Source organism: Euprymna scolopes, chromosome 23, assembly GCF_053919585.1.
Source record: "Euprymna scolopes isolate OS-2025 chromosome 23, ASM5391958v1, whole genome shotgun sequence".
In the NCBI taxonomy this organism is placed as follows: Eukaryota; Metazoa; Mollusca; class Cephalopoda; order Sepiida; family Sepiolidae; genus Euprymna; species Euprymna scolopes.
The window spans coordinates 71022771-71039196 of NC_136504.1; the positions used below are offsets into that span (position 1 = coordinate 71022771).

General features: G+C 33.1%; 1 protein-coding gene across 7 annotated transcripts in view; it reads left to right on the plus strand.

Annotated features, from left to right (window-relative positions):
* Positions 1-16426, plus strand: part of LOC145245987 (uncharacterized) — a 130545-nt gene that overhangs the window by 59530 nt on the left and 54589 nt on the right. For all 7 annotated transcript variants that reach the window (XR_013863058.1, XM_080107784.1, XM_080107782.1 and 4 more), the window contains 2 exons: positions 12142-12284; positions 14397-15378. Coding sequence is in view for 6 of the 7 variants with exons in the window: in XM_080107784.1 (XP_079963910.1) it covers positions 12142-12284; positions 14397-15378 (1125 nt within the window). In the remaining variant the exon portion in view is untranslated. The remainder of the gene's footprint in view (positions 1-12141; positions 12285-14396; positions 15379-16426) is intronic.

Below are 16426 nucleotides of genomic sequence, written 5' to 3' on the forward strand. Positions count from 1 at the left end.
GCATTTAACCTCCTTATTGAGAAAAAAAAACATCTATTTACTTTGAACCTCAAATGCAACTATTCAACTCCAAATCAATTCTTAAAGCTCCAGTTTTGATCTTTGATTTATTTCTTATTTGTTAACTTTCTTGACATGTCTAGGTTTCTTCTGTTACTTCTGTGGAATAGTTATTAATATAATTCTTGATCAGTTCATATCTTGTAATAATGATCCAACAAACAAATTAACATCATCAATAAATAATTCTACTATTGATCTTATACTGTCATACAAATCACTTTGCACATCAGTGGGTAAATTGTGTGATTCAAAGTAATTGTAACATTTACTCTTATCATTCTTTCAAATAAAAATATTTCACCATCTTATATTATGGAAAATTCCCAATTTTATCAATAAACAATTATAAAATACACTATCAAAATCGTTTTTAAAGTCTAAATGCAAAATAGCTGCACTAATAATAATAATAACTATTTATTTCTAATGTGAATGTCAAGATTTAATTATGGTGATTTTCATAAGCAAATCCATATTATTTAAGGTTTCTATCATTTTTATGCCAAACGATTTTATATTAGTACAGTTAGCAATAGCAAAAAAGTTTAAATTGAGATAAATTTTCCAATCTAGAGGTGGAGGAGGAGGCATTCACTTGCCTACTGCATATGTGTATGTGTGTATGTATGTGTAGAGGGCAGTAAAAAAAAAAAACAAACAAAAGAAAAAACAATTAAAAAATAACTTGGATAATATGCTAAAATACATTTCAAATAATTAAACTCTGCAGGGTGAATTTTGTTGGCAAGTACATCTAACATTGTAAAATAAATAAAATACAAGCCTTTGCTTTAGAAACTCATTTCACCATAAAAAAAACAACAGTGAAATCGAAATAAAAAAAACAAAAGTTAAATCGAAATAAAAAAAACAAAAGTGAAATTGAAATAAATCTGCACTTCATAGAAAACTGTATTCACTTGTGATGTTTTCACCATAAAAAAACAACAGTGAAATCGAAATAAAAAAAACAAAAGTGAAATCGAAATAAAAAAAAACAAAAGTGAAATCGAAATAAATCTGCACTTCATAGAAAACTGTATTCACTTGTGATGTTTTTATATGAACTTTGACAATGACTACTTTCCGAAAAACAAAATACAATTTGGAAATGAAAAAAATATTTGTATAAGCAAAAGATGTTTAAAAATAAACTTGAGAAGATACAAATAAATGCCAAAATGGTGAGACATATTAATGTGTTGTATCATACGAATTTGAAGAAAACAAGTTATATGAAGATATAAAAGGAGATGTAGATATTAGAAGGCCATCTCAATGCAATAAATGAAATTTACAATCAAGTAAGATTTTGTATTGAGAAACTATATAAACAGAAAATCATTTGTTTTTGTCCTCCCTTCTCAACTCCCTTCTCAACACTGGTAAATTTCCATTTCTTGCATTATGATGGCTTTTTAATACTTCTCGGTATGTATGAAGATATGCTTAAAATAAAAGAAAATATAACTTTAAGTTCAAAATCTGTGTCACATTTCAAAATACTTTATAAATAACTAGCTGTCCATAGTATGCCCTGCATTTAAAAATTAATCTTTTATCTAAATTTATCATCAGTATGCCCCATATTTAAAAATTCAGGTGATCAATCTCTTCCTCTCAGTACAGACCAATAAGTCCCCTGTACATCATCTTGCTGGAATCTGTGTTAAATAGAAAAGTAGTCAACCACCTCAGCAAAAATAACTTCCTCAGTGACATGCATTATGGTTTCCGTTCTGCTAGATCAACAGCAGATGTGTTAGTAGTTATATCTCGTAGAATTAGCAAATCTCTCAATGGAGGCTTCCTTTCTAGAGCAATTGCTCTTGACATATCAAAAACCTTTGATAGGGTATGGCATAAAGGTCTACCACAAGAACTCCAGCTACGGTATTATTGGAAATGTTTTCTCAATTATTAAATCATTTCTCTCTGATAGGTTCATAAGAGTAGTGGTTGATGGCAGAAATCAGAAGCTCACAGTATTAATGCTGGATTCCTCCAGAGGTCAATCCTGGGCCTAACTCTCTTCCTGATTGACATCAATGATTTCCCAAATCACATCCTAAAATTATTCGTAGACATTTATGGTGATGGCAGTACCATCTATGGCAACACTTCAAAATGACCAAGTTCTCTTTGATTCTCTCTCCTCTGATCTTGAGCACATGGTGTAATGGGGAAAGAGGTGGTTGGTTAATTTCATTGCATGTAAAACCAAGTAAACATCATTAATGCTCTGATCCCCGTCTGCCATCAATTGAAATAAATGGCTCTCATTTTGGGGAGGCTGCATGTTTTGACAAGCTTCTGGACCTAATCTTTACTCCTGATCTGAGATAGAAAATGTACATCAAATTCGCTGCCAAAGGTCATTGGAAAAATGGCACGATTATTCTACCATTCCAGTAAATATCTCACTGCTGATGCCATTCTCTACCTGTACAAAAGGCAAGTACGTCCTAGAATGAAGTACTGTGTCGCATCTGGGCAGGAGCTGCTCGAAGCACCCTATCCTGCCTTGACAGAGTTCAAAATGGACTTTGTAGCCTAGTAGGGAATGGCCTTTTCTCTTCCCCGCAACCTCTTTCCTACAGAGGAGATGTTATGAGCCTGTCTCTGCTTTATCGTTATTTTCATGGCAAGTGCTTGTCTGAGCTCCAATCTTTGGTCCCTCCTTCTCCTTGCCAAACTTTCATGAAAAACACTCGTCTATTTGTAACCACTATCAACAATTATCCCCACTGTTTATCTGTGCCTAAACCTAAATGTAGATTCCATGAACAAAGCTTCTTTCTTAGAACTGCACACCTATGGAACTCTCTTCAGTTTCCCTGATTTTCAGCTGACTACAATATGGTCGTCTTCAAGTTCAACGTTAACAAAGATTTTAATGAGCCATCCCTTAAGTAATCCAATTTACCAAATTTCCACTACTAACGATTACTACGATATTATCCCACTGATTACCGTACACTCATTAAGCCTCATCCTCGAGTGGCCTCCATTATCGATTAAATTGAGTGTAAATTTAATTGATTTAGCTTAATTACACATGAATTTCTCTTAATTTTTTGTTTGTTTGTTGTTTGAGAAAATATAACAGACGTTGTTGTATGTGCAGGATTTTCACATAGAGTGAAGAAAATTATTATAAGTAGAATATAACAATTTATTAAATATTATTAATAACATTTATGTGTTCATTGGGCCCATAGAAATAGTCACACAATATAATTAATATTTAGTTAAACTTTTATTAATATTAAATTTATAATTTATATTTTAAGCAACACTGAAATATCAATTCATAACAGTATATACAAAAGAATGTCTGTTGCTTAATATATATTCTGTATATCATTAGGAATACTTCTTTCCTTCTCTTTTAAGATCACAGCCAAAATAATATATTGATCTAACTATGTAAATTGATTCAAAATATATATTTTTAAACATTACCCAGTCTGGTTCATTTTATTATGGTGAAACAGAATTAAATATTTAGGTTATATGTACTAGGTTATAAAGCACAAAAAAACACACAATGAGACTGGCTTTACTTTATATATTAGATAAGATTAAGTGCATTCTGGTCACTTTTCAAGAAATATCTTTTTTAATATGACATGGGAAGGGGCGAAGATCAAATCAAAGTCTTGAGTGTGGTTTCTGTCTGCAGTGTGAAATTTAAGACTGAGTGGTTTGTGAAGTTCAAGATAAACCACTAGGTAAGCAGGTCAGCTTTATCAGTTGCCTTGTAATTAAAATCTGTTTTAAGCAGACAACTAAAAATGTTAAGATCCACAAACTAATGTTATCTAGTCTGATTGTTTATGATTTAAGTTATTGAAATTATAGGTAATCTATATATATAAAAGCGAAAATGTATGTATGTACGCTTTTCCTCGATGTTCACAAAAGGCTTCTTTCAGAGAAGCGCTCGCTCGCTTCACAACTTCTTAAAACTTTTTATATCATCTATAAATTGTAATATCTCGCAGTTAACCACGGATCTTGCCTGTCTATTTAATTTTATTGACTTTCAAACGTTAATTATTCCACATTTCCCGTATCGGCACACGTTACATTCGGTTTTCGGTATAAACAAAAAGCGAAATTCGACTCTAATCACAGGCCCAGAGCCAGTGGTCTCTAGAGAGCTAAGTAACGTTTGGTCAATGTCGACTTCGTCATATCAGACGGTAGCTTTCATTTTGAGACGAGGGAGCGGGTTTTTAAAAACAAACAAACCGATTTATTGACCTCATTAAAAACTGTCCCGCACAAAATGATAACTGCTGAATAGCTATCGCCGTCACGTTAATCAAAAACGCGCACCTGTTTTTTTTCACACTTTACTATTTTCCAACTGCGCATCGTCAAGGCTTTTTTTTTCATGGGCACCTGTTTTTTTTTTTCACACACACCTACAAACACCCGGGCAACGCCGGGTACCCCTCGCTAGTCTATATATTTAAAAGGCAAAATGTGTTTGGCCGTGTGTTTGTATGTCTGCTAAAAACTTTTGACAGACAAACTTGGTCTCATATTAAAGCCCCGCCCTCAGGACGACAAATATCGAAAAATTGGCCCAAAAGGACCATCAGAAGTGGATCAGCTGATCGATTTTCTGAAGTGACATTTTAATGTTAAACATTACATATTTTTAAATCGATTTATAAGTGCCCCCCAAAAAACGGGCCCCAACTCTTCTACGTAAAGTGTATACGGAGCCCATTTATTTTGGGTCACCTTGTATTTAAAAACCGCTGAGTCATGTCATGTGATCTTGACGTCAGCAAGCTGTAATGGCAGTCTGTATATAAAAACATTGTTGTTATCGGTAAAAAAATGTAACCTTCATACAAATTAAGCTATGACAACGTTACCAAAGTTATTAGCAAGTTAAAAATAGTAAAATCCGAGACTTAAACCAAAAATAATACGCAAAAATGATAAGTAAATAAAAAATTACTCTTAAAAATATTTGGCTTGAGACGATCGACGCCTGTTTGCACAACAAAACACAAAAAAAAAAAAAAACGGCCATTTTCTTTTTTATATTAGTAACACTACGACCTAATTTTATTGAGAGGGAGGAAGGGGAGGCAGGAAGTGGGAGGCATATTATGAGTTAATCAACCTATTTTAATATAATACGAAATGAGAGTTAATGGATTTGGTGATATAAATCCTCCTTATTTTCGAGTTTTCTTAGTGTGGTTAGGGCGAAAGATGAGACCACTTGAATTCAAAGAACAGATACTACACTTTGATCTTAGCCAAAAGACCAAGTAACCGTCTTATACAGCTTAATTTTCTGCCAAGCATTATCTCCTATTAAAAAAAGATGCATAATTTATATTTAGATGTCATATTCCAAAAATCACAGAAGGCCATCCTTATTTTCGATTGCCGTTTGTTTCTCTCCTTATTTTCTTAGTGGGGGTGGGGGGAGAAGGATGAAACCGCTTTAATTCTAAGAACAGATACTATACTTTGATCTTTGCCATAAGACCAAGTAAAAAAAAAATGCGTATTATATATTTTTGAGGAAAGTGAGAGGCATATTATGAGTTAGTGGGAGGAGGGAGCGAAAGATGAAACCACTTTATTTCTAAGAACAGATACTACACTTTGGTATTTATTTATTTGCTCCCCCACCGAGCAAATTAGGCACAAGGCCGATTTTTAATGTGAGGAGTGAAGGGGAAATGGGGACCAACTCCCTTGGGAGTAGGGGAGCTAGATAGTGACAATTGGTATGAAGGGTTGCTCCTACATTGACCAAGGTCTTATATGTGGGATTTCTCCCACATATGGTCTTTGCTTGCAGTATCTGCCGGAAAAGATACTACACTTTGATCTTAGCCAAACGACCAAGTAAAAAAAAAAGATGCGTATTGGATAGAATTGGTGCATATGTACGAGCAAAATACCCAGCGTCACCCGTAATAGTATGACATAGCACTAGCACGACATATATACTAGCTGATTACCCGGCATGGCCTGGGATTGGAAGAACACTCGGTGACGCCTGGGATTGGAAAAAATTGGTTGATATATGTACTAGCCAAATGCCCAGCGTCGCCCGGGATGGATTACATAGGTGGATATCTGTACTAGCAAAATACCCGGCATAGCCCAGGATTGGATAAAGTAGGTGTATATGCACTAGCAGAACAACCGGCATCGCCCGGGATTGTATGACATACGTGGATGTGTACTAGCAGAATACCAAGTGTTGCCTGGGATTGTATGATATAGGTGAAGTATAGGTCCAATTCGACAATTTTGAAAGTCCTTGTGGTCCAATTTGAAAAATTTTGATGGTGCTTGTGCATTATAGGTCCGATTTGACAATTTTGAAGGTTCTTGTGCAGTATAGGTCCGATTTGAAAACTTTAGAGGGTGCTTGTGCAGTATAGGTCCAATTTGAAAAATTTAGAAGGTGCTTGTGCAATATATGTCCGATGTGAAAATTTTGAAAGTACTTGTGCATTATAGGTCTGATTTGAAAAATTTAGAAGGTGCTTGCGCAGTATATATGTTACAATATGCAAGTGACCTCCCTTGGATGTAGCTTCATTATCAGATTCCATTAGATTATTATACACTCATTGTTATAATATTTAAGTGACCTCCCTTGAGTGTAGCTTCATTGTCGAATTCCATTAGATTAATATACAATCGCTGTTATAATAGGCAAGTGACCTCCCTTGGATGTAGCTTCATTGTCCAATTCATTTAGATTAATATACAATCATTGTTATAATATGCAAGAGACCTCCCTTGGATGTAGCTTCATTGTTGAATACCATTAGATTAATATAAAATCATTGGGGTAATATGCAAGTGACCTCCCTAGGGTGGAGTTTCATTGTCCAATACCATTAGATTAATATGCAATTGTTGTCATAATATGTAAGTGACCTCCATTGAGTGTAGCTTCATTCTAGAATTCCATTATATTAATATACAATTATTGTCATAATATGTAAGTGACCTCCCTTGGATGTAGCTTCATTCTCGAATGCCATTACATTTATATGCAATCATTGTTATAATATGCAAGTGACCTCCCTTGGATGTAGCTTTATTGTCGAATAGCATTTGATTGATCTACAATCATTGTTATAATATGCAAGTGACCTCCTTTGAATGTAGCTTTGTTGTCGAATACCATTAGAATAATATACAATCATTGTTATAGTATGCAAGTTACCTCCCTTGGATGTAGCTTCATTGTCGAATACCTTTACAATAATATACAATCATTGTTATAATATGCAATTAACTTCCTTTGGATGTAGCTTCATTGACGAATACCATTAGATTAATATACAATCATTGTTATAATATGTGAGTGACCTCCCTTTGGTGTAACTTCATTGTCGACTAACATTAGATTACGCAAGTGGCCTCACTTGGATGAATTTTCATTTTCGAATACAATTAGATTAATATACAATCATTGTTATAATATACAAGTGACCTTCCTTGGATGTAGCTTCATTGTCGAATACCATTACATTAATGTGCAATCAATGTAATATTATGCCAGTGAACGCTCTTGGATATGTCTTCATAGCTGGATATTTGTACCAGCATAATACCCAGCATTGCCGGGGATTGTATAAGAAAGGTGGATATATGTACTAGCAAAATACCCGACGTTGCCTGGGATTGGATGACATGGATTGGATTTTTTCTAGGAGAATATCTGGGATCGGATCAGATGGGTGGATATTTGTGCTAACAGAATACCCCATATAGGAAGATGGTGCGATTATGTCGTAAAATCATGAAAAATTATTTTCCAGATTAGTAACATATCTAAGAATTATGAAAAATGATGAAATGCGAGTTATTTGTTGGTGTGTTTATAATGATATAACACGCCAGACAATGTCACAAAAATTATTTTAGCAAAAGGAAAGGATATTATGTGGGTTAAATTATGAAAAACTATTGTCGAAATTAGTAACATATCCAAGAATTATGAAAAGTGATTAAATGTAAGTTATTGGATTGGTGTTTTTATAATGAAATGAACAGCCCAGATATAGTCTTAAAGTTAATATTTTATTAAGAGGGGGTCGATTATGTGGGTTACATCATTAAAAATGATTGTAGAAATTAGTAACATATCCAAGAAAAGTGAAAAAGGATGAAATGTTAGTTATTTGATTGGTGTATTTGTAATGAAATTACCAGCACAGACAATGTCTCAAATGTATTATTTTAGTAAGAGGAAGGGGATTATGTGGGTTAACTCATGAAACATGATTGTCGAAATTAGTAACATATCCAAGAATTATGAAAAATTATGAAATGTTAGTTATTTGATTGGTGTGTTCGTAATGAAATAGACAGGCTAGAAGATATATCAAAGTTGTTATTTTTGTAAGTGGAATGGGATCATGTCGGTTAATGAGGGGGCGATTATTTGGGTTACTTTATTAAAAATAATTCTCAAAATTAGTAACATATCCAAGAATTATGAAAAATGGTAAAATGTGAGTAACTTGATAGGTGTGTTTGTAATGAAAAAAAAACAGCCATACAATGTCTGAAAGTTATTATTTTAGTAATAGGAGGTGGCGATAATGTGGATTAACTCTTGAAAAATTATTGTCGAAATTAGTAACATATCCAAGAATTATGAAAAATGAAGTTTTAGTTATTTGATGGGTGTATTTATAATGAAATAAACAGCCCAGTCAATGTAGCAAATTTATGATTTTAATAAGATTATATGTGCGCACTCATTAAATTTGATTGTCGAAATTCATAACATATCCAAGAATTATGAAAAATGATGAAATGTGAGATATTTTATTGATGTGTTTGTAATGAAATAAACAGCTTAGAAATGTCTCAAAGGTATTATTTTAGTAAGAGGAGATAGATTATGTGATTGAACTCAGAAAAAATGACGTTTGAAATTAGCAACATATCCAAAAATTATGAAAAATGATGAAATGTGAGTTATTTGATTGGTATATTCATAATGAAGTAGACATACCAGACAATTTATGAAAGTTATTATTTTAGCAAGAGGTGGCGATTATTTGGGTTACGTCATTAAAAATAATCGTCGAAATTAGTAACATATCCAAGAATTATGAAAAATGATATAATGTGAGTTACTTTGTTGGTGGGTTTGTAATGAAATAACCAGCCATACAATGTCTAAAAGTTATTATTTTAGTGATAGAAGGGGGAGATAATGTGGATTTACTCATGAAAAATGATAGCAGAAATTAGTAACATACCATAGCCTATGTATCAATGTTTTTATTTTAGTAAGAGTGGCGGCGATAATTTAAGTTAAATCATGTGACTAGGTTGTTGAAATTAGTAAAATATCAAAAAATTATGAAAAATGATTAAATGTGAGTTATTTGGATGATGTGTTTGTAATGAAAAACCAGCCAAGACAATATCTTAAAGTTATTATTTTAGACAGGTGAGCAATAATGTGGGTTAAATTGTTGAAATGTGTAACAATCCAAGAATTATGGGATTCAATGAGATACGTCAACATATATACTTACAGATTACCAGGAGTCACCCTGGATTCAATGAGATACATGCAAATGTATGCAAGCAGAATACATTGTCAGCTGGGATGTAATGAGATAGATGCAAATATATACTAGCAGAGTACTTGGCGTTGCCTTAGATTGTATTAGATTGATTGAAATATATACTAACAGAATACCTTGCGTCGCCCAGGATTTCATGAGATTGATTGAGATATATACTAGCAAAACACCCAGCATTGCCCGGGATTGAATGAAATAGGTGAGAATATATATTAGCAAAATACCTAGCATCGCTTGGGATTTGATTTGTGTTGCATATTACCTATCCTTGCATATACATGCTGTAAATTACGTACCCTAGGTAAGATACAATTATTTCATTTGTGTAATACCCGTCTTATGTAGGTAAAATATTCTTTTGCTCGAAATAGCAAATGATACATAAACATACAAAATTCCTCTCTCATAAGAATAATAAATATATTACAAAACCAAATTCAATTTTTTCATTGTTTATACAGTCCCGAGCAATGCCGGATAGGCCCGCTAATTATTGCTGTTTTGGCTTCTCGCGTGTTGATTTTGCTTTTTCATATAAAAAGCGAAACTAATTCAAAGCTAACAGTATGTTCTCGGCATCGTGCTGGAACAATGTCCAGAAGCAATCAGCTTTGATCAATGTGGGGCTAAACTCCTTATATCAAACAATTGCTAATCCCCTTTCATTTGGGGAGCCGGTTCCCCCCCTTCACCATCATCTTGGGGAAGCGAAAACTGCACCGCATTGAAGTAAACAAACCCCAAAAAGCTGTCACGCATTAAATAAAATACTGCTACGTAATCTCGTAACGCTCCCGCGATGACCTCATTTAGTGGCTATCTGTCAATCAAACCTCTTTCACTCGCTTTATAAGCCTTATTTTAACACTATAATCAATTCCTCTTACTCTTGGCCTAGACGGTTAAGTGGTTGGAGTTTGTTTCACCTCTGCGTCAAGGGACCCTGGTTCAATCCAGCTGTACGACCAAAACTATTTTTTTTTCTTTTACATCTTTAAACACTCGGGCAACGTTTCTTTATTTTTTTTTTACTTCGCTTATTCTTTAATTTACTTCCGCCCCCCTATACACACAGCGTTTTTTTTTTTTCGCTGTTTTTTTTTTTTTTTTTTTTGGTTTTTCCGATTTTTTAACATCGTTTCAGGGTTATTACTTATCCCTCCCCCATACACACACCTACAAATACCCGGGCAACGCCGGGTAGCCCCGCTAGTCTATATATATAAAAGGCAAAATGTGTGTCTGTATGTATGTATATATGTATGTTCGCTTTTTGTGTATGTCCGCGAAAGGCTTTTTTCCCAGGCCTTCTGGGTAGGCTCGCTCATACTTAAAACTTTTTATATCGCGTCTAAATCATAATAACTACGATTTAGCTACAGGGATCGCAGGTGTATTTAATTAGCCCGCATTTTATCAGCTCGCTGCATCTTTGAAAAGAGAAAGCGAATGATTTGGCTTGCAGCGCAAAACTAGGTCAGACACAACGCCACTTCCTCGCACGTGTTTATTTCGCTTCATAAACCTTCATATAACGCCATCAGTTCCTCTCCCTCATGGCCGAGATGGTTAGGTGACTGGCTTTTTTCCCCTTTCGTTTCCACCTTCGCGTGAAGGTTAATCTTACCTTCCTACTAAAACTTTTTTTTTCTTTTAACGGTTTTTTTTTTTTTTGCACACACACCTGCAAACACCCAGGCAATGCCGGGTACCCACCCACCCCCGGGTACCCACTCACCCCCACCCACTAGTTGTATATAAAATATAAATATACTAGCAGAACCCATTAACCGGCATTGCCTGGTGGTAGCATAAGAGTAAAAAAATCAGAAGAACTAGAGTAGCTACAGTTAGTGTTTGTTTAATTTCTTGGGTCTTGACACTGAGTAGTTGTTAGCCCTTGTGACTCTTATATTAGGAGTAATGAAAATCTTTGTTCAGCTATTTCTTCATAGTCTCTAATAGCCATCTCTCTCATCAAACTCCACGTTGCCTTGCTTGGATCTTGCTACAGAGTTTTTACAATATCTCATTGAATTTGTTATGTGAACAGGCAGAACAAATGTTATGATCCTTCTTGCTAAACACTGCTCTGTCATATAATTTTCAAGCTCAAAAGTTCTTCATATCCACTGATATGAGTACTGAGTTGCAACAAGATTTATAATTCTTATAATCTAGCATGAATCCTGATGATTCAGGTCACTTTTTTCCAATATTCCAGTGCTTTTCAGTTGTCTATGGTCTCCAGATCTCAAACTGTTACACTTTAGCACTATTAAATATTTCAAATAGTTCTAAAATAAAGAAAAAGAACATTTTTAAATTCTCAAATTTAACCCAAACGTCCCATATTTCAAATATTGTTAATCATATATAACATTTTATGAAGAAATCTTTTTTGTTGCTATTTTCTTTACTTTTCTTAACATTTTTTATTTTTTTAAATATTTTTTTGTAGATAAATCAAAAACTGCTATGACTGAGGCACAATCAACTGAAAACCCTCCTCAATCAATAAATTGGATACAATTTGAAAATTATTCTTATGTTGCTGAAAACCTTACAGCAGCAATTAGTTTCCTAGAAAGTTATCTGAAACAAGTGAGTCTTGTATTTTTCCATTTATTTAATATGCTTGATTACTTTATACTAATTTTATCTTTCTTCAGTTGAAGTTTCTAAACTTCACTTACCATATTGAACTTGGTCTTATCTTGCCATTCATTGCAAAATGAAATGATTTATTTGTAAAAACTGCTAAAAAGTAAGATTTATCTAAAGAGATGTGACAATGTGTATACTTTGTCTCAAATTAATACTAAGTCACAACCTACTTGAAATCAACTTTATGCCACATATTGATTTTGCTGATAGATAAATAATTTCCTACTTGAATAATTTTATCATCTGATCTGGTCCAAGCAGAGTGAATTCCAGTTTAAAAAATAAATTGATAAAACATTTTCTGTATTGTAAACGTTATAACATTTATATATTTAAAGAAATTTATATCACACTTAATGGCATTTTCTCACAATTGAAAATAAACATTTCAGCTACAAATATGATATGTATATAATTGTGTTATAAACTTTATGTAAACTAAAACACAACAGTAAACAGCCATCTTGTGATTTATCTCATTAGGAAATTAAAAGAAATAATTTAAAGAAATCACAACAATCCCATGAATATTAACATTTATTCACTTACTTTGAAGCTGCAATAAAAATCATCTAAATTTTGTAATAAAAACAAGAGAGAATAGCGACCTTATCAAAGGTTTAATTTGCCTAACAAAGAAACATAAACAAAAGAAATATATCAAAGTAGAACCGTCCACTTGAAACAAAATAAGGGGATTTAGATAGTTCAGTCTGTTCTCTATATTTTCTTTCCTTCAAATTCTGTATTCGTGATAACGAAATCACTTTTGGTGTTCTCGAGTATTTGAGGAAATAACAGATATTTTGTAATTCATATGCAAAAATAGGAAAACAAATGGCTATGATTGAAACATTTTATGGCTGTAAAAAAATAGGCTCTGGATGTGCGACCTTAAGGGTAAATGTCACTTTATTTGTTAAATTCTTCTCAATAGTCGCTGAAATTTGGAACTTATAAAATTGCCAAAAAAGGTGGTATATCTATCTATATATATACTGGTAGCCAAATTGAATATTGAAATGCTTATACCTTTGGTTCTATGGGACGAAACTACATGAAAATTTGCAGGCTTTTTGAAGATCATAATACTATTCTATGGTTAAAATTTTCTGACAATTGGTAAAAAAGAACCTATATTTTCGAACCAATAAAATACGCCCAAATTTGCCTACATTTGTATATATAGTGCTCTACAGGCCAGCTTCAGCTTTGCTGCTTCGGTTGTCTCCCCTGTGGCCTTGCCAGGCAACTAAAGGTTCAGAAAAATATAATTTTTCAAAACAAAAACTTATGATTTGAACAAAGAATACAATTCATTGTATACTTTGAATTGTATTCTTTGTTCAAATAATAAATTTTTGTTTAAAAAAATTATATTTTTCTGAATGAAATTTAAATATATGAAACTAAAAATTTTATTTTGCTCTATCTAGTATATTGAGCTATTCCTTTTTGGCTGAGATTGTCTTATATAAAAATATTACCTTCCAAAAATATTTTTTAAGGCTTGGTACCACAAGATTCAATAATCTGTGATCTTATTCACCTCAGTATTCTGATATATATAACAAACAAAATCCACATGTGACCGGTGGATTTTGTTTGTTTTACTTTTGAAACTGATTTTTTAAATCAATATTATGAATCATTTTACTCATATATATATATATATATATATATATTGAGTAAAACGATTCATAATATTGATTTAAAAAATCAGTTTCAAAAGTAAAACAAACAAAATCCACCGGTCACATGTGGATTTTGTTTGTTTTCCTTTTGAAACTGATTTTTAATTCAAAATTATAAATCGTTTTACTCAATATTAATATAGCTCTAGGATATCTATACCTATTGAGCTTATTATATATCTACAGCACCATGAGCACTGTTTTCTTTTAATAGTATTAATACATTTACTAGTACATTAAAATAAACTCTGCTCTTTAGACTCCAAGTCTAATTCCCTCTTAAAATAATATATATATATATATATATTCTCTAAATTCTTTTATCTAATATTTTTTTAATCTAATTTTTTTTCAGCATAATGATGTATCCATAGTTCAAATACCTAAAGAAGAATTTGAAGATGCTTTCTTCTTCAAGGATCTACGTTCTGTGATTCCAAATCTTATTCAGCAACTCGACAACAAGAAAGACAAATTCTATCATTTAACTCTTTCTGCAGAGACCAAAAAAGAACTGAACACGACAATACTGGAAGTGAAGCAAACCATTCAGCAAGAACAGCTGAATGTCCAACCTATGAACAGTGCCACACTTGACCTTTGTATTCTGAAAACAAAACAAGTCTACCCCAAAGTAAAATTTAATGTAATCAACAATGGCCAAACTATAATTATACAAAGTCTTGACTGGAATCTCAATCAAGAAGCCAAATATTTCCTTGAAATCTGGTTGGGAATGAAATTGCCTTTTTCTGTCTCCAAAGATAGGTTTAATCAAAATAATGATTTACCAGTAACTAATGCCACAACTTCATTTTCTTCACCAGCAAAAGTTCGAGAAAATGAATTCAATGAACGTTACCTGGAAAATAATTTCACCCATTCCATTTCATCAACACAACAGCTTGCCAAGAAACAAAACACTTCTCAAAATCAAGATATCTGCTGTCTTCAAACTGATAATGGTCTCATCATTAAAGTTTATCAAGGAGATCTTCTGAATGTCAATGTAGAAGGCATTGTTAATGCTGCTAATAAATGGTTAAGCCATGGAGCTGGAGTTGCTCGTGCAATTATTAGAGCTGCCGGAAATACTGTTGATGAAGAAGGACAACATAAACTTAACGGCCGAACATTGAATGATGGAGAAGTATTATCAACTTCTGCTGGTAATCTCAGGCAATATAAATATATTATTCATGCTGTTGGTCCAATGTATGCAACTTCAAAAAATGATGATTATTGTTTAGACAAACTTGCCATGGCTGTATGTGGATCTTTAGAAGAGGCCGAGTATCTAAATCTTCAAAGTATTGCTTTACCTGCCCTCAGCTCAGGTAAGTATATCATTCAAGGCAGGGAAGGGAGAGGTGGTCTGCTATTTAGCAATTAGAAACTATTTGAGTAAAAAAAAACAAGAATAAACAACAGATCAAATAAAAACACAATCTCAAATTTCAACTGTTTAATAAACATAAATTTCTCTGCATGACTTTCTCACCCAACAAATAACAAATACTTAGAATAAGTTTCTATAATATTTTTGTCTGTGGAATAAATTTCAACTCATAAAACTATGGAAGTAGAAATATAAAGAACAAATCCATTATTTCATTGGATGTGAAATAATATAGTGATTTCATAAATGGGTAATTGCAAGTAGGCAAACAAGAGTTCAAATTCTTGTAGAAAATTCCATAAAGATTTCTTTATGATTTGGATTGTTCAGACTACTGTTCTTATCTTAGTTGTAATTCTCACAACGTTTTTGGCTGATTACTTGTGATTGCATTCACCTGGAGTAGTTTGAACCAGCTCCAAGTGAATTCACCACACCACAAATCAAGACAGTCCATCCACATCTGTCCACTGCATATCTCAGTTATTTGCTATTCTATTACTGTATACTGAAGACATGAGAGCCGGTCATAGCTTCCAAGTCAGCTTTGACGGTTGCAAACCACATCTGCAGTTGACCACTGCTTTTCTTTCGCCATCCCAATAGTGGTGTTGGTGCTATTGCCATGTAAATCAAGCCAGTTAGGAAGGATGTGTTCAAATAATTGGACCCTCCTGATAAGCATTGCTTCCTCAAGTTTAGGAAGCTTGGATTGCGTTTGGATTCTGACATTTGGCACATGGATATAAATTCTGAGAATGCATGGAAGACACCACTGATCAAAGACTTCCAGCCTTTGACTGTCAACTACTCGTAGGAGTCAAATTTTGCACTTGTAAAGAAAGATTGTGTGGACAAGGGTCTGGTAAATGCAGCATTTGGTCATGGATTTCTTTTTTGTGAAAAGAATTTTTTGTTCTTTTTTCCAACAAAATATAACCATTACAATTCAAAATGTATGCTTTTATGCATGATATGAAAAAGTG